The following is a 24,715-nucleotide window of genomic DNA, read 5'->3' on the forward strand; positions in this document are numbered from 1 at the left end:
CAAAGCAGAGGCGTTCCTACACAAGAATGCCAGAAGCAACTCGTCAATAACATACGTACAAAAAGGTATCAGTTCAGAAGGAAAACTTTAGAAAAATTATCCATACGAAGCCATTACAGCATCAATATTTTTAGGAAAATCACTTTATGTATCACTATACATAAATACCTTATATTCTAAGTAATATCTGTTTACTCAAATGCTGTAAATAAATGGCCGACAGCAAAAACGATATTCTTCGAAATACTATTTTTAGGCACAGCCAGATATGTCAAAAATATTGTGTGAAAACTTGATAACTGAATAAGTAATGTAATACAAAGATCAGCTTCGAGGTCCAAAAACTCCTGACTCCATAACAGTAGATTTTTGCAAATTCGACCGATATGCTTTTGCATTATATTATTTTTGGTGCATACCATTCATTCCCAGCAATTGAGATTCAACTTAAAGCTTCGTGTTACTTTGAGAAAATAATAACGTTAAATATGTACACCCAGCATATTTTTTTATATCTTTGGCTCTTCAAGTATGTCGCAGTAATTGTCTTCTTAAAACTCCATAATCATATACCCATATGCACGACATCGAGGACATTCGGACATATCGATCAGAAAGATTGTCTGAAAAGATTAAGCAAACGAAACGATTCGTATATGGCAAATTAATAGATAGTCTCGATCATCTGAAATAATTACAAAATAATTCACTCGTTATGTAGATAATTTAATAAAAATATTGTCCATGAACCTGAGGATGTTTTGGACAGCTGTATCTAATTCGTCCCCATCCGAGAAAGCCGCAGACCTCGCAGAGGAGGTAACAATGGGACCTCTGACATAGGCATTCGCCTACTGGTAAATTTGAACGGGCTATTCCTCGTCCCCGTCCAATGTGCCTTATCACATCTGCTCCATAGTGCATCCACTGCACACCTTTAGCAGGACTAGCCGAGGGTGACATTTTATTGGCTATAGGCAAAGAACAAAAAATTTCAAACTGATTACTTTTATCCCGATAGTACCTTTCAACCAAACATTCACGCAAATCCATACGTATGCTGAAGCACAAGCTACGAAAAATGCGGCTTACCATGCGAATGAACACGTGCGGAATTAATTTTGGTGTGATGATCGTTGATTGATGTTTAGTGAAATACCCGTATACGGATTAGGGGGTATATTGTATTCGTCACTCGACGTTGATGCTTTTGTTGACAGAGTCCGGAAAAGTAGATTACTATTGGCCAAGAATTGTAAACAAAAACATCGCTATGAGAGGCCAATCCGTGAAAACTGCCCTGAAAACTGACGACTGCACTTGAAATTATATACACTTTCAAAATTAAGGTTTGTTTTTTTAATGTCTTTGCAATTATCAACTTATTAATTCTTCAGATTCATTCTCACTCGTAATAATACACAATTTACTGCTTCAAGCTACGATCCACACGTGTCGTCTAATTAAATTTCAAACGTGAAGCAAAAATTTTCGTTCATAAGCCAACTTCAAAGCTATCCCCCTATCGACGCAGCGATCGACGACTCTTCCGTTGATTCATATTCTTTGACTCTGCTACCGCGATTTCGCGCGCTTATGAGGTGCCCTGGGGATCAAATTCTGTTATTTCACATTTTCACATTTCCCATCATCTAAGCATTCTGACTAGCCGACTAAACTTTGCAAACTAGTCGATTTCGACGTGACGTATATATCTCCAAATATCGAAGTCCACGTATTTCAAATGCAAAAGAGGGCTTCAAAATCACAATAATAAATTCTTAGAATTCATGCCATTTCTTTCTTCTGCGTCAAATAAAAATGTGTTTGCGTGATTTTATTCAGAATTTGCCTTTTATTACTTTTCAGATACGTCGATTTTGACATTTGGAGATATATACGTCACGTCGAAATCGACCAGGGCACCCTCTTACAGAAATCTACGATTCTCTTTGTATGAACTAGATCCATTATGATCTGTATAAGTAATAAAATAGTCAAATCGTATACCATCAGCAATACCGCAATTAAAATCGTGTTTTATTATTATGATTCCGGATTACCAATATTGTGAATTTTTTTCGCACGGCACTTTAATTTCATACAAGTGTTTCATTATTTTGAGGTTTCAAAATTTATTTAATTATATTCGATCAATAATTTCGACGACTGAATAAAATATTGATCACGGAAGTGTTTTTAATCACTTATCGAAGTAATATTGTTGTCACTCGCTTCCCGCGAGTTTTCTGGTAATTGATCAAACATCGTCCCGCACATTCGTCAACAATGGCGAATTCGGTTGCCGATAACAAACGGGCTGTTACGAACAATTTATCCACTATTTATGGCAGGTGAAAAATAACGCTGTTATCGAGACCGAATTTTTAAAGCCTTATTCACATAAACAATATACTTTACTTATTCACTTTAAGAACCCTAGTGAATCTAATGATCTGATGAAAAAGAATGACTTCATTCACAGAGTGCCAACAATTGGAACGGACAGGATGAGGGTGACATTCTGTACGGATATGGACAAGTCCGTTATAGTTTACAACTTTGAAAAAAGAGGCTGGACTCAAGTTGGTCCAGAAGATGATTGGAATTTTTACTGGTAAAAATTCGATCGAATTACAAAAATAAATAAGTATTTACAATGATGATAGCTGGTTTAACTCGACTATTGTGAAACATGAAACAAATATTTTCAGGGCTGTCACCCAATCATGCCGAACTATTTTTAGCGTGGAAACTGGCTACAGAATGAGTGATAATCAGTAAGTTAAATTAGACTTGTTAATTATAAATAAGTATATGGTATAGTCATAACGGCTAACCAAGTAAGCTAAGTAACTAGCAATATTTTGATTCAATTTCATTTCTAATCCAGCATAAACAAAAAATAGTGTTTTATCATATTCTCAGAACCATCAACCACTTTCCCAATCACTATGAACTAACACGCAAAGATTTACTGGTGAAAAACATAAAAAGATACCGAAAAGACTTGGAGAGAGAAGGAAGCCTGCTCGCTGAGAGAGGAGACGGACCAGGAAAATATCTTCACCTCGATTTTATACCAGTTACATTTGTACTACCAGCAGGTATTGATAATAATCCAAAAAAAGAAGAATTAGTGTTCAGAAACCTGCCATTTTCTCAGTGGGTATATAATTATTAATGGAAACACATTTCACAAATAGATTATAATATGTTTGTGGAAGAATATCGCAAGTCTCCACAAAGTACTTGGATAATGAAACCATGTGGTAAATCACAGGGGGCTGGAATATTCCTTATAAACAAATTGAGTAAATTGAAGCGATGGTCTCGTGAAGCTAGAAATCCATTCAACCCCAACCTTACTAAAGAATCATACGTTATTTCCAGGTATTAAGTATTAACTGGAAGGATAAAAGTTCAGATTCGTTTTCTTTTTCAAACTATATTACTCATCAAATTGCATGTGCATTCATCAGGTATATCGACAATCCACTCTTAATTGGGGGGAAGAAATTCGATCTTCGGTTGTATGTGCTAATCACTTCATTTCGACCCCTAAAGGCATATCTTTTCAAGCTTGGATTCTGTCGATTTTGCACAGTAAAATACGATACTAGTATTCAAGAACTTGACAATATGTATGTTCATCTGACAAACGTGTCTGTACAAAAACATGGAGTGAGTTTGAGGATTTGATACAAGCGTTAGAATACAAAAATAAAACGAGCATATGATAAAATAATAATCACAGCACGTGTTGGAACTGATATCATGTGAATTGAATTTAGGATGAATACAATAGCTTACATGGTGGGAAAATGAGTGTACAAAACTTGAGATTGTACTTAGAAAGTACTCGAGGAAAGTCTGTGACAGAAAAACTTTTTGCTAATATTTCTTGGTGTATCGTACACTCTTTAAAAGCTGTTGCTCCGGTAATGGCAAACGATCGACACTGCTTTGAGTGCTATGGCTATGATATTATCATTGACAATAAACTAAAGCCATGGTTAATAGAGGTCAGTCAAAAAAAAAAAAAATTAATAGTTTTTAATACCATGATATATGAGGTAGACGTTCTGAATTCTTTGATTAACCAGGTTAACGCATCACCATCTTTAACTTCCACTACGGTGAACGATCGAATTCTAAAGTACAAATTGATTGACAACATTATATCAGTAGTCGTTCCTCCCGACGGTGTACCTGAGTAAGTCATATTGATCATTTAATTTGATATCAAGTCAATTGAGGTATCGTAGATTAGCAAGTTTTTTATTCCATTCACAATAGCGTCAGATGGAATAAGTGTCCGTCGCCTGAAGCTATGGGGAATTTTGAGTTACTCCTGGATGAAGAATTAGCAGCCCAGGACGAGAGAGACAACCCTACAGGAAAATTTCGAAATCAATCAAACAAATGGAAATAAAGTATTACATAAGGGAATTGGATTCGTTTGCAAAACAGTTGTAGCTGAACCTCACCTCTTATTTCTTTGGATAATAAAGCAGATATTCATATTTTCATTATTATTAATATTACTATTACTGAATCTACTTGTAACGTACTTTGGTAAATTGTATTGCCGCTAATGCGGCAAATGTTGAACGGTGAATTAATTACAAACAAACGCATTTGAAATACACTTAACGAATTGTTGAATTGATTCAGAATTCTAATTCTGCTTCTCTACTTAGAATGAATGCTGATAATAATTAGCAATACTATGATTTAAAATACATTAACAAAAGTTTTATTTATTATCTTTATATTCTTATAAATATTTTAGTTATAATGATGTGATGCGATGATGGCAAACATACAAAATATAGGTCATAATTTCAGTCTTGAATACTAAACGAGAATAAAAATTGAATCAGAAATCCTGCTCAAAATACTACCAGTGGAATTATAGAATTGAAAAATTTCTTAAACAATCATATTAAATTTTTTCGAGATTTTGCGATTTTCCAATCTACTTCAATGTTACAGAAGTTTCAATACAAAGTATATACATACCATGGCACAGTTATATGAATTTTAATTACGTCACAAGAACAATCTCATGTTCAAGTTTGTGCATCACTACCTTCGCAAAAATTAATATTTCAATTTTGGGTATCACGAGTTTTGCACCAATTATAAAATGATCTTTGAAGAAAGTGGTGTTCAAGAATCAGTTTAATTGAACGGAACTGAACAATTTTTAATAGCGTACTGAAATATATAATGATGAAAAAAATAAATTTCAGCGCTATCAGTGTTACGTAAATCACAATTTGTCCATAAAAGTTTACAATCACGTAAGATTCTCGAATAATGCTGACGGCAGTATAAAGTTAATTATAAAAACACTAATTTGAAGAAAAATTTTTAGTTCTGGCTGGAGTAGCTATCCAATTATTTCGTGAGTTATGTTTTCGTGTCCCATATTTGAAGATATTTTTCTTGAATAAGTTTCCTTGGATAATCAGAATAATTCGTAAAAGACGGAGCTTGTTTGAAAACGTGCAGTTACATGTCAATAAACACGAATATTGTAGCATTAATTGCATTATACATATATTTATGTCTATTGTCAGCCTCGGCTGGGAATGCAACAAGACTGCACAAGGCAAACTTGTGAAAGATAGTGTCACTTTTAGAAAAAGAAGTCATATTGTCAGAAAAAGGAAAAGAATAGACTAATCTTGATAAATTTAAAAGGTTTTAAAATTTTATAGGTATCGTTATATTATTTAGTCTTCTAACATGATTGTGTAATAGAAAATTCAAATACGCCATAAACATGTATCCAATTCAGCCTTTGGTTCTATGCTGGGAAGGTAAGCAACATAGAATACGGATGTGTGTCTATGATAATAACATGCTCGATTATGAACCCAACTAAAGTACGGATTTAGATTGTATATCACAATAAACGGAGTATAGTAAAAAATTACGGATTAGATTTACACAAGGACGACAACCTTGTCATGCCCGCGTCATGTAGGCTGATTTTGGTTGTAACTTAAGTTAATACGAAGTAATTTACAATTATTTATACCCTTTAGAAGTAAGCTTATATATATCTACAGGCTCACACGCACATTCGTCAGCTTGCACTCGTACAATATTTACAATGGCCACTATGAACTATGTGTACAAGTGTCCATACTGCTGTACAAACAAATCCTGTACACAATTAGACCAAATCGTATCTACCAGGCACAATGGTATTGGCTTTGTACAGGTGGGTAAGTTATCTATATGTATATTTGCACTTTATGAATTAATTACACTAAATTCTGTACGTACGAATTTTGCATTTACTCCCGTCATATCGCTCTCACAAGCGAAGCGTGTCTCATGGTTTGAGTAAAGCTCGAATTAGCAGATGAATGCAGTCGAATAGCTGCCATTACCGTTTGTCAAATCTGGAGATCTACACCTCGTATCAAGGCAGTATCATAAAATTACATGTTTACTCAAGGTACCGGAGACGGCGGTGGAGGTAACGGACTAAAATACGTTGAAGACCTAGAACTAGGTGAAGGCGGACAGCTCATAGCAGCATCACTGTGACTGTAAGATCGAGGTGTAGGAGGAGGTGGAAATGGCTCACTTTCATACCTATACCGTGCAGGGTAATTGCTGTCAGACTCATCGCAGACGTCAGTACTGCACGGTGTCGGAGGCGGTGGTTGATTAATTTGTCTATAATGGCGATAAGGTCTGTATCTAGATGCATTACTACTAGAGTATCTTGTCGAGTTAGCTGTAGTAGCCGGACTAGGAGGAGGGTTTAACGTCTCCTGAGGGTAACTGCCAGCCGAGCTTCCTCTCGTAGAGCTCGATGCGCCAGTTATATGACTACGATCGTAGCTCGAGCCAATGCTACTTCCGTTCAAATTTGACAATCTGACAGTCTCCATAACAGGCTTAAAATCTTTTCTTCCATTCTTCTGGATAGGCATTGATTTTATGTTAACTCTCCCATGTTTAGGAGAGAGTGGCTCACCTGCTGAATCGTGTAAAATGTCTGGCAGGCCTGCGTTGTTACGTCTTCTTCTGCAACAACAATAACCCACGCCTGCCAATATGATTATAAATATCACTAATGGAGCACCAACTATATATATGCCGTGCCCAAATGCTATCAGCATTGCACCATTCTGCTTAGGAATAGCTGCTGTAGAAATAGCTGCTGTAGGAATAGCTGCTGTACAAGGTGGTGATGTTTCATCGCTACCGTCCGCACAGTCATCCCAACCATTGCAAAGCTTTGATCTTGATATGCAGACCCTTGTTGTTGTACACTGAAATTCTCTAGATTGACAACAGTGGGCTTCATCGATCCCGTTGACACAGTGCGGTGTACCATCACAAACCCAGGACATATCTGAAATTTACAAATTTAAACAATACTGCCGTAGTTAGTTGGTAGTTTAATAGAATGTACTTGTTTAATGGGATATCAAACCTACAAGTATTTAAAAAGTTCGAACACTGCTTCCAAAATACCTTAGCATTGATAGTGTGAGCGAACAAAAAATTTCTGCGTGCCTCTAATTGTAAGACGTTAAACTGAAAAAAGAATTCTAACAATCTGAAGACAAAGAATAGAAATTGTATCACAATTTATTTGTAAGTGCGAAACTAAAATTCTCACCAGAGCACATTGCAAATTTATGTTTGATTCTTACCAATGCAGTGTCCATTCTGACATTTGAATTGATCTTGTCTACATGGTGGACACCCTAGTTCATCATTACCATCAGGGCAATCACTTTGGCCATCGCAACGCCAAGTAGCTGGTATGCAATTTTTAGCAACAGTTGAGCATGTAAAGTGTTCGGCACCACAAGCTGCAGTTGCTCTGCAAGTTCGACCATCATCCGAGAGTACAAGTGATTGGGGACAAGAACATCTAGGTGATGAAATTCCAGTACAAAAATGAGAACAACCTCCGTGGTTATTGAGCGGACTGCAAATGTGCGATTCCATTACTTTATCATGTGGAGTTCTTACAGAAACCAGGTCGATAATGTGATGACGATTGGGTAAAGTTTTTTTTCCTGCTCCTGATGTCTTGTTGACTCTTTCGATCACTTGTCCTTCTCTATCTAACCAATACAGGTAGTCAAATAAAATTGTCATGTGTGTTACACTGACATATCCGGTGGAAACCAGGACTCTCTTATTCCGGCCTAACAGATCTGCAAACTCGATTTGTCTTCCATGAGTCCAATAGATAAGATCAGAGATGGGATCAACTGTTATGCTCGTAGAAGTTTCCAAGTTAGATGCAATGACTACTCGCTCTTTACCATCCATCAGACTCTGCATGATTTTTACATCACCACTTATATCCGTCCAGAAAAGCAGCCTTTTCTCAGGATGAACTGCTATACTTCTTGGCTTCTCGCCGAGACCCTTCACCACAACTCCCAGCATCGATCCATTGTCTAGCCTGGTGACATTGATTGCATCATTTATTGAGCACGACCAGAACAACAATCTTCCCAAAGGATCTAAAGCTAGGTCAAAGGGATGTCCTGAACTACCAGGAATCACTACCGCCACGTGCAGCTTATTCTCAAGTGTCTTCTTGATCGATTGTATACGACTGTCTATCCAAAAGACATACTGCGTGATGGGATCAAATTCTATGGCGCGAACATTTTTCAATCCTTGAACTCTCAGTACAATATCTGGACATTCGTTGGTGTCAGGTAAAAGGCGACCAATAACATTGCGAAGGCTGTAAATTATGAAGGTTTTGGGAGCTGTAAAAAGTTTGAAAAAGATGTGTTAACTGTTTTATGACCCAAGAACTGCGATTTGGTGATAGATTTGAACTCACCGATGCAAGTTTTGTTGTCAGGTGCCAAGCTGTAGTGGGTCGGACAAGCACATTTGTAAGTGGTTGACGGTTTTCCGCCAATTCCTGGCAAAGCTATGCATAAATGACTGCAATATCCATTCTTTTCAGCACATGGATTCCAACCGGATTGTCTCGATGCATGAAAGACCAATAAATCCGTAACGGATTCTAACCGACTATGAATCTTTGTTCGATTCGCCCCGTTCGTCTTGTTGGCTCTTTCAATATCACCTGTATTCCAATCTGTCCAATAAATATAGTCCAGATACTGAGTCACACTAAATGGATAGACTATATTCTGAGTGATGATTGATTTTCTCTTTTTGGTCTGTAAATCGTAGCTGTCCACTGCAGGTATGGAAAGATCTGCCCAGTATAAACGACGCTCCAAATGATCGATCGTTAAGCCATGTGCTTGGCCAATGTGAGATAATATCACTGTTCTTCGTGAGCCATCGAGTGCAGCTCTTTCTATGCTACCAACGCCCTGCTCTTCCGTCCAATACATGTGCCTGAAAGTTTGATTAATTTTTCAACAATTAGGTAACGGTATAACAAATCCGTGGCATCAAAAACTAATACAAAATATTAATTACCCTCTTCCTGGATCCAATGCCAGACATCTGGGTTTGCTAAGGTCTTGCCATATCAAAACACGTCTGCTATACCGATTCCAATGTACAACTTCTATTCTCTGTGTCCCTGTATCGCTCCAATATAAATTGTGGGATATCCAATCGACCGCTAAGCTTTCAGGGGTTTCTAATCCCAAGTCGACGACCCTCTCCATTTTGGAACCGTTCATGAATGCCCGAGTTATCGCTTTTACCTTGATGTCAGTCCAATAAATTCGATTGTCACTCATGTCAAAATCTAAGGCACTGAAAAGCAAGGGACCATTAATTTAATGTGATAATATTTTAGACATCATCGTGATTTACTAAAATGCGATTAGAAAGGTCCAAAAATAAATGGAAAGTCCTAATACATTTCACAGGACTCATCGCACGGAAGTTCCAATTACCTTGCATCTTTTACCCCGGTTACAGGTATGATATTATCATTATTAGCATTCTCAATGCTGATTCGTCCGATGTTTTCTTTCCTTGAGAATAAGAGAAACGCGTCAGGTATAACGCAGGTTCGTTCATCCTTGGTCAATTCGTACCCAATTTGGCACGCGCAAACGTAATTATGACCAGGCCTATTCAAGCATAAGTGACTACAGCCGCCGTTGTTAATTGCGCATGGATTGGTCCCTTCAACTATTCCTAAATGTACGGCTTTCAACCCCATGACATCGGGCATTTGATCCACGATGACTTCTCTATCGGCACCAGTCAATTTATGTGCTCGATCTATACTCCTTCTTTGCCAATCCGTCCAGTATAGATAATCTCCTAAAAGGCTTAATCCGAACATATGGGGTAAATTATCAGTGATGACTTCTCTTCGGTCGGTACCGTCCATATTACACACTTCTATTTTATCAGTCTTTGCATCGCACCAGTATATTTTCTTCCTCTCTAGATCAATTGCAATACCATTCGGCCAAACAATATCTTTAGTAATTAGTAAAATTCTATCGCTACCATCCAAGCTACTACGTTCAATCTTTGGTCTCTTTTCGTTCCAATCTGTCCAAAACATCCAACCCAATTCTGGTGCTAATGCTATAGCCCTTGGTTCGATAAGATCTTCGTTTATCAACACTGTTCTACTTGTTCCATTCAAACGAGCTACCTCTATTCGATCAGTCCCTGTATCGGTCCAGTACAAATTTCTGGCTATCCAGTCGATAGCGATACCGCCAGGATTTTTAACTTCCGTTGTGACAATATCCTCCTGTTCGGTACCATTCAGATTTGTTCTCCGTATACCACAGGCCGCTTCGTCAGTCCAATAGAGCATTTCTTCAACTGGGTCAAAGTCTATAGCAATCGCATATTTGATACCGGTTAAAGGAAGCGGAAACCCTGTGTAGTCTGGCGAATCGAGCGACAGCCGGCATATCTCAGTTCGCTGTACAATGAGAAGAAGTTCCTCAGGTCCATTGGCACAGGTAGTGTTATCAATGAGCTTAACGCCAGTTGGACAGGCACACGTATATCCTGGTGGTTTCGGACTGAGCAGACATAAGTGGGAGCAATTTCCATTGTTGTGCCTGCACGGATTATCGCCGTAAGGTTGCCTCCTTGGATCCCAAACTTCTATGGCACCCGGTATGTATTCACCGTGAAACAATTCTCTGGGGTGACTTTGCCCCTGAATATCGTACGAGTGAATACACCATGTTTGCCAGTCGGTCCAGTACAACTTCTGATCGAAATAAGTGATAGCAAAGGGATAATCCAGTCCTTGGCTGACGACTTTTCTTCTGTTCTTGCCGTGATAATCCATAACAGCAATGAACTTCAACCTTCCATCCGACCAGTATACCAATTCTGCCTCGTAATCGATGGTCAAACCATTCGGCCAGAATATATCCTCAGATACGATCACTTCGCGAGTGTTAGGATCACCGTCCATAGCAGCAGTTTCGATCTTGGGCACGTCACCCCAATCCGTCCAAAATAGTATACTTCTCATAGGTACAACGGCAATCGCACGAGGTTGATAAATCTCCGTCCAAAACAGTACTTTTCTGTGTAAACCGTCGATGCTCGTAACTTCTACATGCTTTTTTTCACCGTCTGTCCAATAAAGCTTACCGGTGTACCAATCGCAGGACAAACCCTCGGGCGATATCATGCTTGAATTTACCACTGTAAACTTGTCCCCGGTATACGTGCTGTTTGAATTGACGCACTGTATCACTTCTAGACCACTGTCAGACCAGCACACCAAGTTTCGTTCGTAGTAAAAGTCCAAAGCTGCGCTCTCCTGCGAAAGATCTTTGACGAGAATCGATACTTTGTTGGAACGGGAGACGTTCGCCACCCTGATATCCTTGTAGGTAACGAAAAGGAGCGATGGTGATGCTGAAACAGAGAAGGAAGAAAAAACATTATTCAAAAGAATCATGAGTATTATCATTATTGAAGTGGAAATTCCAGTTTCGTTTTCAACGATTGAAGAAAAGGTACGTCCGGTCTAGCTCGAAAAGCTCCAAGCGCATACTCGGTATAACAAGGTGTAACGGTAAGCTGCAGTGGCTGTTGATACAAGCCTCTGACGCGAAGCGTGAATTTTCGTTTGTAAAGGTGAGAAACTTTCGCTTTGACCGGGTAACAAGCAGGGTCTCTCTTTACCTCATTATGCACTCCAACACATTATTATTCTCTTTGGCGCTGTTATCTCGAGGGCAGACACTCTCAAAGCCGGGTCTGTTATGACGACATTTAAGGGGGTGCCCTGGTCGGTTTCGACGATGACGTACATATCTCCGAATATCGAGAACGCGAAAAAAGGCTCAACAGCCCCATTCTACACACAATTCTGAACAAAAACACTCCGACGCAAAAGTAAAGAAATACCACGGATTCTATGAAATTACATTAGCAAATTCGTATAATTCATACCATTTCTTTATTTCTCCTTGAAATGAAAATGCATCGTTTCCCTGTGTCAAATATACTATAGGATGAAGTCCGAATTAGCCCGAAGAACCAAATACGGGATTCAGCCTTTCTCGAGCCGCTACCTAGCTCTTACGAGGGATTATTACGCTTCCTTTCCGTGGACACTTTTGTTCAGGACATCGAAATGTACGACGTATCCGAATTTGGACCAATTCCACCGTAAGCCAATTTCCCATAAGATTTGTGCGGGATCCTTTGTATGTGGCATACGTATATACGGCAGAAATGAGAGACAAGAGAAGACTTTGTAGTGGAGCGAACTGCAAAGTTATGCTACGTAAAGGTCATTAACATAAGCATCGGCTAATCATTAGGCAAATTCAAATTTGCATTAAATGTAAATCAATTTGTAAGCCGGCAATCACGTTTCCATCTCCCCCCCCCCTCGCGGCTGAATCCACTCATTTAAATTGCCTTTCATCTCTCATTCCGTTATACGGAAAGCCATGAATCTATCATCACCCTATACAGTGAAATTGCTTCAAAAGAGATCAAAATGTTTTTGAAGTAAGAAATTCATTCAGCCATTTTCTCCTCATCGGGTTTCGAACCGTAGATACGTTCGAAACGAAGATTTGTTGGTACAAAAAAATTTGCTATTTGTCAGAACCTGCACGGAGCCATATTATACGTAAAAATTTCGTCTGTTCCTTGAATAATAGTTAGCTTTGCGCATGGAGAACTCAATATACATGAACACAGGCTTCGAGACTGCAGCACGACAGATACCGGGGTAATTATATTTCAGTGGGTAAGTAACCTGCTAAGAACGAACGTTTACTCGTGCAGGAGGCTCAATTACTCGGTCACGCTAAACCTTAAACAGGTACTTAATTAAACTACTCACGACTCTTGCACGGTACAATTTTTGGCAAACTCAAACCCAGATGATGAACTCAATTCTTGTGTATCTAATCAATGAACAAATAGCGATGCAGTAATCGGCGAAACAATCATACGTCACTGCAGTGAAAACTCGAGGCGTTCTCGAATCTATATCCTTAATTGAGATTCAAAATCCACGTTATAGATATGAATACGAAATTTGAAACCGTGTAAATTGAGATACGTAATCTCTGTTTACACTGAGCAACGTATGGAAACGCAATCGTTTTTCTTCGTATTCCTTCGTTCTTGTACTTTGCGTTTTCCGTGTTCTTTTTTCCTACATTCCTTCTTTATCTCTTTGTTTCTTTAATGGCCTCGTCGTTATAACGGCAGGAAGAAGTATCACCGGATGTATCCATATGTTTGATACATGGTATGGGAGAACAAGAAGAAGAAGAAGAAGAAGAAGAAGAAGAAGAAGAAGAAGAAGAAGAAGAAGAAGAAGAAGAAGAAGAAGAAGAAGAAGAAGAAGAAGAAGAAGAAGAAGAAGAAGAAGAAGAAGAAGAAGAAGAAGAAGAAGAAGAAGAAGAAGAAGAAGAAGAAGAAGAAGAAGAAGAAGAAGAAGAAGAAGAAGAAGAAGAAGAAGAAGAAGAAGAAGAAGAAGAAGAAGAAGAAGAAGAAGAAGAAGAAGAAGAAGAAGAAGAAGAAGAAGGGCCAAAGACGAAGTTCTTCGAGTGCCGTTTTCTAAACGAATGGTGACCAATAAGGCGACTTTGCAACGGCAAGACTGCGTCAGGTTGATCAATTATGACTGCAACTATGAATCACTCGTAACGTTCAGAACTCCATAAAATCACAAAAATCAATCATCTGCAGTAAATTTGGTATAATAAATTACCAACAATGCTGTTGCAACAAAGATTGAATGCATTGTTTGGCGTGAAGCGACGCGGTGAAGCTATTATAGTCCTGCCATGCCTGCCTATATATGATTAAGCGAAGACAACCGGACGTGACGAAGTGTCGAGAAAATAAACGTTTCGTGTCCAGTCGAGCACATGTATATATAAATCAATTCACACTGCTACATTATATTGAAACGAGTGGTGTTGTATACTGCAGTCTGATTAACTGTCACATATCTCAAGCGCGGGATGAAGCAGGTGCCTAATGAGCATAATAATTACAACAACAATAATGATAATAATCAAGATACGCGACCGTGCATTTAAACTAATAATCAGCAACGAGACGAATTGCAGCGTAAATCCCAATTTGAGGTAATCCAATTGACCTCGTTAGTTAATTCCACTTTACGACCGTAAATCGCAGGGAATATAAATACACGAATTTGTTTCTCACAACGAGTTAAATATACACATCAAATTTCTAATACCGACTCTGTCATTACAGAAAAACTTTGATTAAGTGTCGACTGTTTTTCTTTATTTATTTATTTTTTCTCAACGGTTATAAATCAAGAGATCGCGATCGATCGCAGGGATTTACACTTCAGTATTTTACACGCACAGTGGGATGGAAAGGAAGGAAACACAACGGAAACGAGAATAGTGAACCATCTATGCTAAGAATGCAGAACTTGTTTCTTTGAATTCCTACGCTCGTTACATATACGGTGTACATGCGAAAGTATATAGGACATTCTGTGCCAAATGGTCGAATCTCCAATCCCCTGTCCATTTTATATTTACGTAATTTTTTATTTTTTTTTTTGTCAACGAGTTGGCCCGCGAGTGAACAACGTTTTAAACAATTTGGTACAAATTTCTTTGTTTCATTACATCCGCCTTGTATGATCGAAAAATATACATCAGTTAGGCGTATGGTTTGTCAACCATCTGATACAGTCCGCCGAATTTTTTTTTTTTTTTTTTTTTATAGCTATGGTCGTGCTAACCTCACACCATCTGCTCCTGTTTCACGACTCTCCCCATCAAGCTCCGCCTCTTCTTGGTTCGCTTTTTCCCACCCCCAAAGGCTAACTACAGTACGAACCATAATGATTTATACGAGCCAGTCGAGGCTATAGATGCTCCCCTGAGGTTAAACATCGCAAAGAAAAGCATAGCGTAGCTAGGGTACGGCAAACCTGTTCAGTTCCGTTGGGACTTGAGACCCCTAATCCCATATAACCAGGTTTTAATACTATAGGCCCGCACCTATAACATCATAGACCCAACCAAGCCCAACCCAACCTGAATGGTCGAACAGATCGAGGGTATTGTGTATAGAATTCCCACCTGCTCTAACTTTTAAAATGAAATAGGAAAGTTTTCCTGAATTCACACATGCATCATTCGCGTATTTGCACAGGAGTCTTTCCACTTCGAGCATTTTAACCTCGATGTTTGCAATTTAACTATAAACTTTTTGACGGGTTCTATGGACCAAATAAATTCGTGGAACAATTTTTTTTTTCTAACTGCCATCCCTATTTTCCAAGTTACACGGGCGTGAAATTCAGATTTAGAGACAAAAATCGAAAACATACTCAACTTCAAGCGGTCGTATTTTTGGTTGTATTCATCCTAGAGATTTCATCTAAATACCATTTTGAAGCTATTGAATCACACTATTATTATATATTTACTGAATTCTTTGATAATGAACCGTTCCATTTTTTATAAAATAATGTATTATTGAAATGCGATTTTCAAGGCGAGAACATCTCTTGAAAATTCTAAAATAAATATGAGCGTATTCCTTGATCAATACTCTTCAAAACTGTAAACTTATGAAATGGAACTCTGACGGAAATTATGTTGAAACGATTTATTCATAAGCGACGGTGCGCGCAGCCGCTGAGAGAGCTGGCTCGGGTACACGTGTAGCTAGTCTAAGGAGAAAATGGTGGACATGTAGAGATCTATTCTGTACTAAAAATATCGAAAACATCAGAAAACAACGTATATCATAATAGGTTTGTTAAATATTTAACCAACAATATGGAAATTATGATCCAAAATCTTACATAAAAATCTAGTCACATTATATTACATTAAATTTATTTGGAAGTCTCATATTCGCTCAGGGGCAAAATACAAATAGAATGTCAGTATGTCAAAAAGTTGATTTAGTTCGTCCACGTTTAGCTTTCTCGAAACGAAATTGTAATGCAGCTATTTCTCTTTGTCAATCCTGTTCGGTGAAAAGTTCGAAATTGATATTTTTAAATTTATATCATTCTGCGGCTTTTCCATGCGAGGTAGCGGAAAAGTGTCATTCGGCAACAACTCCAAAGTCCTCTCGGTGAAGACACCGTTTTAAAAGTTCTTTTAGTTTTTGTATTGTGCAGTTCGCTCCATCATAGAAATAAATAATTTTATTCGAATTTCGAATTTCTAATTTCAAAAAGTTGACAAAATTTCGTTAAAAAAAATGGACGTAGACAGTGTCATGTTTCAGACACTCCGAAATGGCGATATAATTTTTGCGTCAGATTGCGTTGTCTTCGTTGTAGTAAGCTGCAAAAGGACGTACCCTGAATCGCATCTTTAATTACAAATGCATAATTTACTGAAAAATTGCTTACCAGTAAGCATTCCCGTCATTGTAATTGCTTCTTTCTTTCAGAAAAATAAGCAGACTACTTCTGAGCGATAAACACTTGCGTTACAAGTCCTTCTAGCAGTGCCCAAAGTTTTATTAAGAATTCTTCGACGGCTGATCAAATCGTTTTCAAATTTATTCGATCTACCGACACCCACTGCTTGTACATCAGGGTATCTATCAATTCGTCTTTAAACAACTCTTCCAGCTGATTCACTGAATCTTCCGTTCCTGGGTAAGTTAAACATTGCCTCAAGTGAAAATCGGTGGCCGGTCGGTAGGTTACGCGTCATTCGCGCCAAACAATCTTTGTAATTGTTTATTGGCTGAGATGTGTTGGCTGTCAGCCGTGGTATCTTTGCCCCGTTTACCATTAACTTAACACTCTCATGGATTACACAGTCGCAAACTGAATTTCTTCCGCCCACTCTCAGCAAGTACGTAAAGTTTTGGTCTTAGTTCACAAGATTTTGAAAATCGGACCTTTAAATGTGGATACTTTTCTTTAAAAAGACGGTGTTACACGACTCGTAAGGTTATAAGTACAGACATCCACGACACAATTCTTCGCAGCTTGGTCTAACTTCTTACCGGTCATCACGTTAGGGTGAAAGAAAAATTTCTTTTGAATTTTTTTAAATGACCAATCCTAAAATGTTGTCATAATTCGGATCTTTCTGTTCCGTTAGTGAAAAACGACTAAGAAATCACGGAAGGGATGACCAAGGGTCAAGCTCTTTGTGCAAAACTACGTGAACATCGTAACCACAGGTAGCAACACAATGAAAGCCATTGAGGGGATGATCGAGGGTCAGTCTCTTTGTGCAAAACTATAACCTGAAAACCAGGACAATAGATAACGTCAAAATACATGGTAGAATGCATTATGCAGAAAACCTTCGCAATTTATCACTCGCCGATTTTCCAGTACTGGAAAAACATGCGTTCCAAAAACAATGAACCAATACTCCAAAATGTGAAAATAATTATTAGCATTCTGTCATCTGAGTTTCATTCTGTGTACTTGAATGCGAACAGCTTCGCACGCTCTCGAAGCGCGCCGTCGCTTATAAATAAATCGTTTCAACACAGTTTCTATCGGAGTTTCATTCTAAAACTTCAAAGTTTTGTAGAGAATTGATCAAAGAATACGCTCACATTTATTTCGAAATTTTCAAGCTATATTTTTACCTCGAAAATCACGCTTGAATAATATATTTGATTGTAACAAATAAAATGGTTAGTTATTACATTATGTTAATAGTCTGATTCAACAGCTTCAAAATGATTTTTGGATCAAGTCTCAAGGATGAATAGATCCAAACATATGACCGTTTAAGTGTATGTTTCGAACGTTTAGCTCTTCTTCCTGAATTCCACGCCCGTGCAACTTGGAAAACAGGGACGAAATTTGTTTTAAAAAAATTGTTCAATGATTTATTTCATCCATAGACCCGGTTAAAAACATTACAGCAAAATCGGAAACATCGATGTAAATGTTTAATTTATTACGTCCCGTCTGGCGTAGATTGACTCACTCACAGGCGAGATCTCTTATCCCGGCGATAGACGTCATTCGTTTCAGATGTACAAAAATAAGTCAAGTTTACAAAAAATAAATAAATAAAATAAAATAAAATCAAACTAAAAGCGTGATTTATTGCATAAGAAATACCGAACAATCGCTTCGCGTTAACGAAGGCTAAGCGTGTGTATCGAATCAAAGGTTCACGCGGTAATTGACTCGGTCTTTTTACAATGTACGGAACAAGGTGCTGAGTAGGAGGAGGAGGGAATTCGCGATGCTGTGTGGCGTGGGAGAGCATTATAATCATAGGCAGCAGGCAGCTGCCTATATAACATGGAGACGACGCTGTCCCCGTTCGAATGGAACTCCGCACAGAGGACTCGAGAGAAGAGAGCCAGCCAGTAGTGATCCTTGCGAGCACGCCCTCCACGTCTTGTTAGCGAGGACTTTCCATGGCATCCAGCAGCAGCAGCAGCAGCATCAGGCCCACGCTGGGGGCCTCGGCCTTTCTTCCAACTGCAAACCCAGAGGCCACAATTCGTTCGTTGGTTGGTCCGACCAAGCTTCTCACGTAGAGCCGTCAGAACCTCGATGTAGAACCGTACTCGCCCGACCTTACCCCCTGTGACTTTTCTCTATTTCCCAAGTGAAGTCAAGTCAAGTCGGCGCTGAAGGAGAAAAGATTTGGAAGTGTGGAAGCGGTTAAAGCAAAAGCGACGAAGGTTCTCGAACAGCTGACAGAAGAGGACTTCCAGAACTACTTTCAACAATGGAAACGTCGTATGGAGCGGTGTAGGGATCGCCAAGGGCTATACATCGAAGATGAAAAAATTTCTGCTGTAATTGGTGACGAATAAAAAGTGTTATGACTTCAGTCCGGTTATTTAATAGCCACACCTCGTATATACGTATATAATGTATTACATGTGATATCGAGTCTCGAACTCTCTCGGCCGATATATGTGTATAAAGGCAATTTTCGTGCAATGGAGCAAAGGTTCGTCTTCAAAGAGTTGAGAGCAGACCGTCCCTCCTCGGTCTTTCGCAATCTTGGTCGTCGGTATTGCACCCTGCACCTCCCTATTCCCGTTTGCTATAAAGAAGCTCGCCTTTCAGAAGGGAGCAATTTTCTTATGTATGTATGACTAGCGCTGCGAGAAAAGTGGAATCGAGAGAGAGAGAGAGAGAGAGGAAGATGGGGGTGTGAGTGAAATTGAAATATGGAAAGCATCGAAAATCGAGTTGAAAGTCGTAAAAAAAAAACCATGAATAAAAAAATTGGCAAACCGGCAAAGATCGATATTGATGAAAAAAAAAAAATGTCTAGCTTAATTTTTTTGGTTGTAAAATTTCTCCACTTCTCCAACACGTTAACTCTCGTTTCTCGGAAGGATCCAGATGGACGATCATGATTTCTACCGCGTGTGGAATTTCGACACATGTGCCATTTATGGTGGGGTCGATATAATATCTACGCAACTACATAAGGAGAGTTAGTCTTGGCCTTCTGCATGATTGTTTTTAATGATATCCAAAAAAAAGATGAAATACGCGGTGAAAAAGATTTAGCGATTAGAGCGATAAAAGATAGGTAAAAGAAGGACTTTAAATACGAGTGTAATATAAGTCTAGACCTCCCGCGAACGAAACTTAAGGGCTTCGACGAGCGCGTTTTACGATCTCGGTACGTATGTATATAAAAAGAGGCTTCGTATTCCCGCCGCCTTATTTTCCTCCTCCGCAGAGTTTTTATTGGCAATTATCAGTAACGAAACACATTCTTCTTCTATCCCCTTGCAGCAATAATATGGTGGATCGTCAAAAGCGTTGGCATGCATTAAAATATATAATAATCGTTGAGTATGCAGCATAAAAGATTTACACACGTTGATACCCTGTACGGCTCTCCTCGGTTGTAATCATCGCTTCGTCGCGAATCCATGGCACGGCACCAAATCTGCAACCTTTGCAACGGTGTACATACAGGTAATAAAGAGCTTATGATCGACGAATTGTTCGCAGGTTGATATTTACGCGAGGACGGATCTCGCGGCGTGAATCATCCACGTGCCTTTCCACGCCTTGCAGTATAACGTAATAAACCGAGGTATCGGAGGAACAAGATGCGTGATCATCTGAAAATGCGAAATGAATTTGCCGACACAACGGCACGCTAGATATTTATTTTAAAAAACTTGTATTATATCCAATAAAGCAGTCATGATTCGAATTTATGCAATAATTTCACGTAAATTGTGAGACAGATATATGTTCAATTATTTGGAAAAACAAGGAAAACAGCAATGGAAAGAAAAAATTATTATCTGTAACAAAAAAGATTATTCACTAATAATGTAACATAGGTAGTTATTATTTCTAGTCTCTCTTATCGGCACGCTCTTCGTCGCTTATCAAATACTCCATACGGTACTTGTATGATACAAAATGTACGATGTGTATTATACATTGTACAGGAGGAGGAACAACGGAGCATCCATAGATTGCACTGCAATGCCGCAGACTCGGCCTATATCTTCTCGATCTGGAGTAAACAATGCTTTGAAGCCACCGCTGGCCAATCAGAATTCGTCGGCATAACTTGGTAGCTTTGTGGCGCGTCACGAGAAAACCTTATTGCCTTTGCATCTGCTTCAACCAGCCTCCTCTGGGCATCGACTATAATAATACACTATATTATACGTGCAGATATATAGTCCGAGTCACTAAATATTTGAGGTACACGTACGGAGATTCAGCGGTGCAAATACTGAATATTCATTGGGGATGGTATTATTATCGGAAACAAAATCTGAAGGTGTGAATTATGCGGATCCTATAAGTCGCGGCGCCGCTGGTTCATTGGATTAACTGATATTCGCGGGTTTTTATCAAGGAACGTTCATCCGTGGCCCGAAGGACAAGCAACAGAGGCGCATCAGATGCCCGTCTGTTGGTCGTCGTTGGTGCCTTCTTCTCTCGCGTTATCTCAAGCACTTCCAAGAGCCAAGACTGCATAATACAAGCTGTGTTGTATGTATATATTTCGGTGCTCTTTGTAGGATCGCCGCTCGTAAGGATAAAAAAAAATAAATAAATAAAAACGAGCGAATGAGAGAGAGAGAGAGATATTATTTATAGCCAACGCCTAGAGGAGGGAAAACGGCGAGCGGATCCAAAAAGAAAGACGACGAGGAATCGGATGTGATGAAAATAACATTATTTTCCGTACGATATCAGCCAATGAGAGCTTATAAAATATATGCATGTATGTCCCAAGTAATTGATCCTCGAATTTAACTCTTCGTTCGTTCATCGTATCTGTAAAATTTATCTGCAAAACAGGCGCACAAGCAAAAATGAATAAAACTTGTACAGTAGGGGTGCGCGGTATTTCGGTATAGCGAATTTTTTCCGGTATCTCCTTCCTCGAAATATATCGGTATGGGAACCTTCTGTCAAACCGATACCGAAGTAACGAAATTTCGGTAAATACCGAAGTACCGAAATTTCTGATAATCTAAATACTATTCAGATTAATGGTACTTACTACAGTTCAATACAGATTTTTCTTAGTCTTTTTCCGACAATATGTGTAGATTAAAGTCACCGAAATTTAGGTACTTCGGTATTTACGGAAATTTCGATATTTCGGTTAACCGAAACTATCGAATACGAAACCCGTACCGAAAATCGGTATCTAATTTCCATTACCTCGCTCTCCTATTGTACATACACACGAACATCGCACTATGTGCGATACAATTTTCACACACGTACAATCATCGGTTTCGTACCTTCTTCATGTTCATGCCTACCTACATATATCAAGGGCCTCGCAGAGCTACAAGAGATAAGTACCGTAGGTAAGCCATACGGTAACCATAGGCATCATCGTGCGCGACTCGCAGGGCATGGGTATTTTTTCAAGCTATAAATAAATTCAAGAAAGCAAATATTCAACTCGCGTAATTTATCGACTACTGTTTAGGCTGCGGGTTAGTTATTTCTGTAACTACTGTACCAAGTCACAAGAAGAAGAAGCAACGGTAGCTGTACATGTACATATGTGACATGTAAAATACGCATCCCTCCTCTTCGCGTAAAAGGATCAAACAACCAGAAACCCACCGAATCTCCGTGATTTTTACGGTCCACCGTAAAGTCCGCAATAAAAATTTAAAAAAATAAAAAATGTCGAGCGAGGATCTTATCTCGTGCACCGATACGATTCTAGTGAATGTTAAGCGGTTTCTCACTCGCGGTGAAAAAAAGCTTGGTATACGATTTTTTTTTTCATTCCCTGGTAACGCATCCTGCCACTACAAATTGCCATAACGCACGATAAAATTCTTTAACTTGTGTAGAGAGGTGATTGAGGCACGTCGTCTCGTATCCTAGCAAGGCGATCGCCCCCACGGTTGAATCCTGACGCTATAGAGACACGGTCGGATCCGAGCACCTGGAAACCTTATTTATATTGTAGCTTGTTAGAAGAGGGTGCATGAGGGGGGGAGGGGGGGCTACATTCCTGAGGTTGGGTTCGTTCGGTGTGTTATACACACACGTACGAGGCGACGGGCCCCGAGATGGAATTATTATGTTTTTAGCCGCGGGCCTCCTGCTAACTTCTGTTACGTAGGTACAAGTCCAAGAATTTATGCAACTAAATAATAGACCAAATACGGAACGCGCTTTTACCGGTTGTTTTTTGTTTTTTTCTTTTTTCTTAGTTAATGAAAATTCGGCGGATGGTGTTATCAAGATTGAGAATAACATTATCCTTGACCCCCAATTGATCGATGTGCATCTATTACAGTTTCTTCTTTTTAGTTTACTTTATTTATTTTTATTTTTTTACAGGCCGCGGAAAGAGGGGGGAGCGTTGTTTCAGGAGGGATGCAGGATCCGCCGAGCGACGTGCTGCTGTGAAACATACAATACTCCACACAACCATACACCCATATATACATGCATTCGTGCGAGATAAATGAGCACTTGTTTTCTTACGGGTCCAACGCTCTCTCACTCCACAGCGGGAGTCCCGATCAGCCTTAGAGCGTATCCGAGACCTAACCTCAACTTTTATCCGAAGTTTAGTCTGTTTTATTTCTATATTTATCCACCCTGGGTTGTAGAAAAAAAACAAAAAACAAGAGTAATAAGATAAGTACGAAAGAAAGGAATGAAAAAGGGTCTGGTTAGCTAGCCTAGGAAAAGAAACCGTCTGTAATCACAACGAACGTTAATAAGATTCGAGAACAAACGTCAGAATTGTATAAAAATATATTTCGGTTAGCCTAAAAACATGCTACTCGGAAGTGATGAGGAGGAGGGGATATCGGCCTCATAGTCAAAGCTACAAATTTGAGAAATATAATACATGATGCGTTTTCGCTGATGCAGATCTAATTGCAGAAGAAATTGATTTCGAACAACGAGCGTATAGACGATGCAATGTATAATATTGGCATAAATTCGGCGTCAATATTTAAATATGAAAACTCACCATCACAATAGGCAATGCTGCACAGAATGCAAGCAGCCAGGATGCACCAAAGACTTGTCCTAGTCATCCTATGTCCTGGCTGTACTTTTCGTCATGTACCTGCCTCCCAGCGTTTCTCTCCGCACACTCGTCACTGTTTTCAACTAATTCTAAGTTAAGGTTGAAACAAATACATTTGTCACTACGTGCACAACGGTAGCAGCAACACCACCAACGACAACAACAACAACAATAAACTGATCAGCATTCAGCTCCCGCCGCCAAATAACAGAATACACAACATTACGAGCCGACGCCGACCAACTAAACGCGCACAGCATACGCGGTTGAATGAAACGGTCGCATTCGTCGCTGAAAGTAACGCGGTAAGCGGGAGGGAGGGGGGGGGGGGGGAGCTGCTGCGAAAATTGCGCGCACAGGCGGGATATTTGAATCAAATTATCTGGGAGTTTGATTCACACCTGTAAAAATTCTCATTGCACGGGATAAATGCATAGACTTATAATGGGTAAATGTATGCGCTAGTGGTCGGCCATTTTTTAAACATTTTTTTTTTTTTTTATTCTTGTTTTAACTCCTATTAGAATTTAGTGTACACTTCCGTAATCATATAAAACTTGTCACTTTATCCAAATTTATCACTTTTTTTTAAAGCATCTTTGGAACCAAACATTTTTTCACACTAGGTACTACATACTTTGTTTCGTTGCTTTATATTTATACTTTCGTGATGCGATTGCTTTTTTAAAATGAGTGGCCGACCACTGAACCTATTTTTCATAATGGCCGTCTACTACATATAATAAATATAAAAAGTTGTGATAGGTGTG

At 39.0% G+C, this 24,715-nt stretch overlaps 2 protein-coding genes and 1 long non-coding RNA gene across 8 annotated transcripts; 2 read left to right on the plus strand and 1 right to left on the minus strand.

Annotated features, from left to right (window-relative positions):
• Positions 1 to 381: 381 nt before the first annotated feature.
• Positions 382 to 24,197, minus strand: LOC124306883 (low-density lipoprotein receptor-related protein 6). Of its 2 annotated transcripts, XM_046768001.1 has the most exons (9): positions 23,886 to 24,197; positions 9,897 to 11,853; positions 9,469 to 9,753; positions 8,852 to 9,384; positions 7,692 to 8,774; positions 4,064 to 7,387; positions 1,093 to 1,307; positions 751 to 971; positions 382 to 623 (listed from the first exon to the last, which is right to left on the minus strand). In XM_046768001.1, exons 1-6 carry the CDS (start codon positions 23,950 to 23,952, stop codon positions 6,474 to 6,476), a joined length of 4,839 nt encoding a protein of 1,612 aa, XP_046623957.1. In that variant the 5' UTR covers positions 23,953 to 24,197; the 3' UTR covers positions 382 to 623; positions 751 to 971; positions 1,093 to 1,307; positions 4,064 to 6,473. The 2 variants fall into 2 exon arrangements, with proteins under 2 accessions (XP_046623957.1, XP_046623958.1); XM_046768002.1 differs by lacking the exons at positions 382 to 623; positions 751 to 971; positions 1,093 to 1,307; positions 4,064 to 7,387 and having other exon boundaries at positions 7,736 to 7,915; positions 8,017 to 8,774.
• LOC124306884 (polyglutamylase complex subunit TTLL1) lies at positions 1,215 to 4,915 on the plus strand. 5 transcript variants are annotated; one of them, XM_046768003.1, is made up of 10 exons: positions 1,222 to 1,349; positions 1,870 to 2,354; positions 2,486 to 2,617; positions 2,715 to 2,780; positions 2,929 to 3,107; positions 3,207 to 3,393; positions 3,483 to 3,684; positions 3,795 to 4,025; positions 4,107 to 4,216; positions 4,300 to 4,915. In XM_046768003.1, exons 2-10 carry the CDS (start codon positions 2,290 to 2,292, stop codon positions 4,433 to 4,435), a joined length of 1,308 nt encoding a protein of 435 aa, XP_046623959.1. In that variant the 5' UTR covers positions 1,222 to 1,349; positions 1,870 to 2,289; the 3' UTR covers positions 4,436 to 4,915. The 5 variants fall into 5 exon arrangements, with proteins under 5 accessions (XP_046623960.1, XP_046623959.1, XP_046623961.1 ...); XM_046768005.1 differs by having other exon boundaries at positions 1,870 to 1,954; XM_046768004.1 differs by lacking the exon at positions 1,870 to 2,354 and having other exon boundaries at positions 1,215 to 1,349.
• On the plus strand, positions 16,154 to 19,243 carry LOC124306887 (uncharacterized). Its single transcript, XR_006908704.1, has 3 exons — positions 16,154 to 16,222; positions 16,876 to 17,086; positions 18,624 to 19,243. It is a non-coding gene; the product is annotated as an uncharacterized LOC124306887 (long non-coding RNA).
• Positions 24,198 to 24,715: the final 518 nt, after the last annotated feature.

This window comes from Neodiprion virginianus, chromosome 6 (assembly GCF_021901495.1).
Source record: "Neodiprion virginianus isolate iyNeoVirg1 chromosome 6, iyNeoVirg1.1, whole genome shotgun sequence".
NCBI lineage: Eukaryota > Metazoa > Arthropoda > Insecta > Hymenoptera > Diprionidae > Neodiprion > Neodiprion virginianus.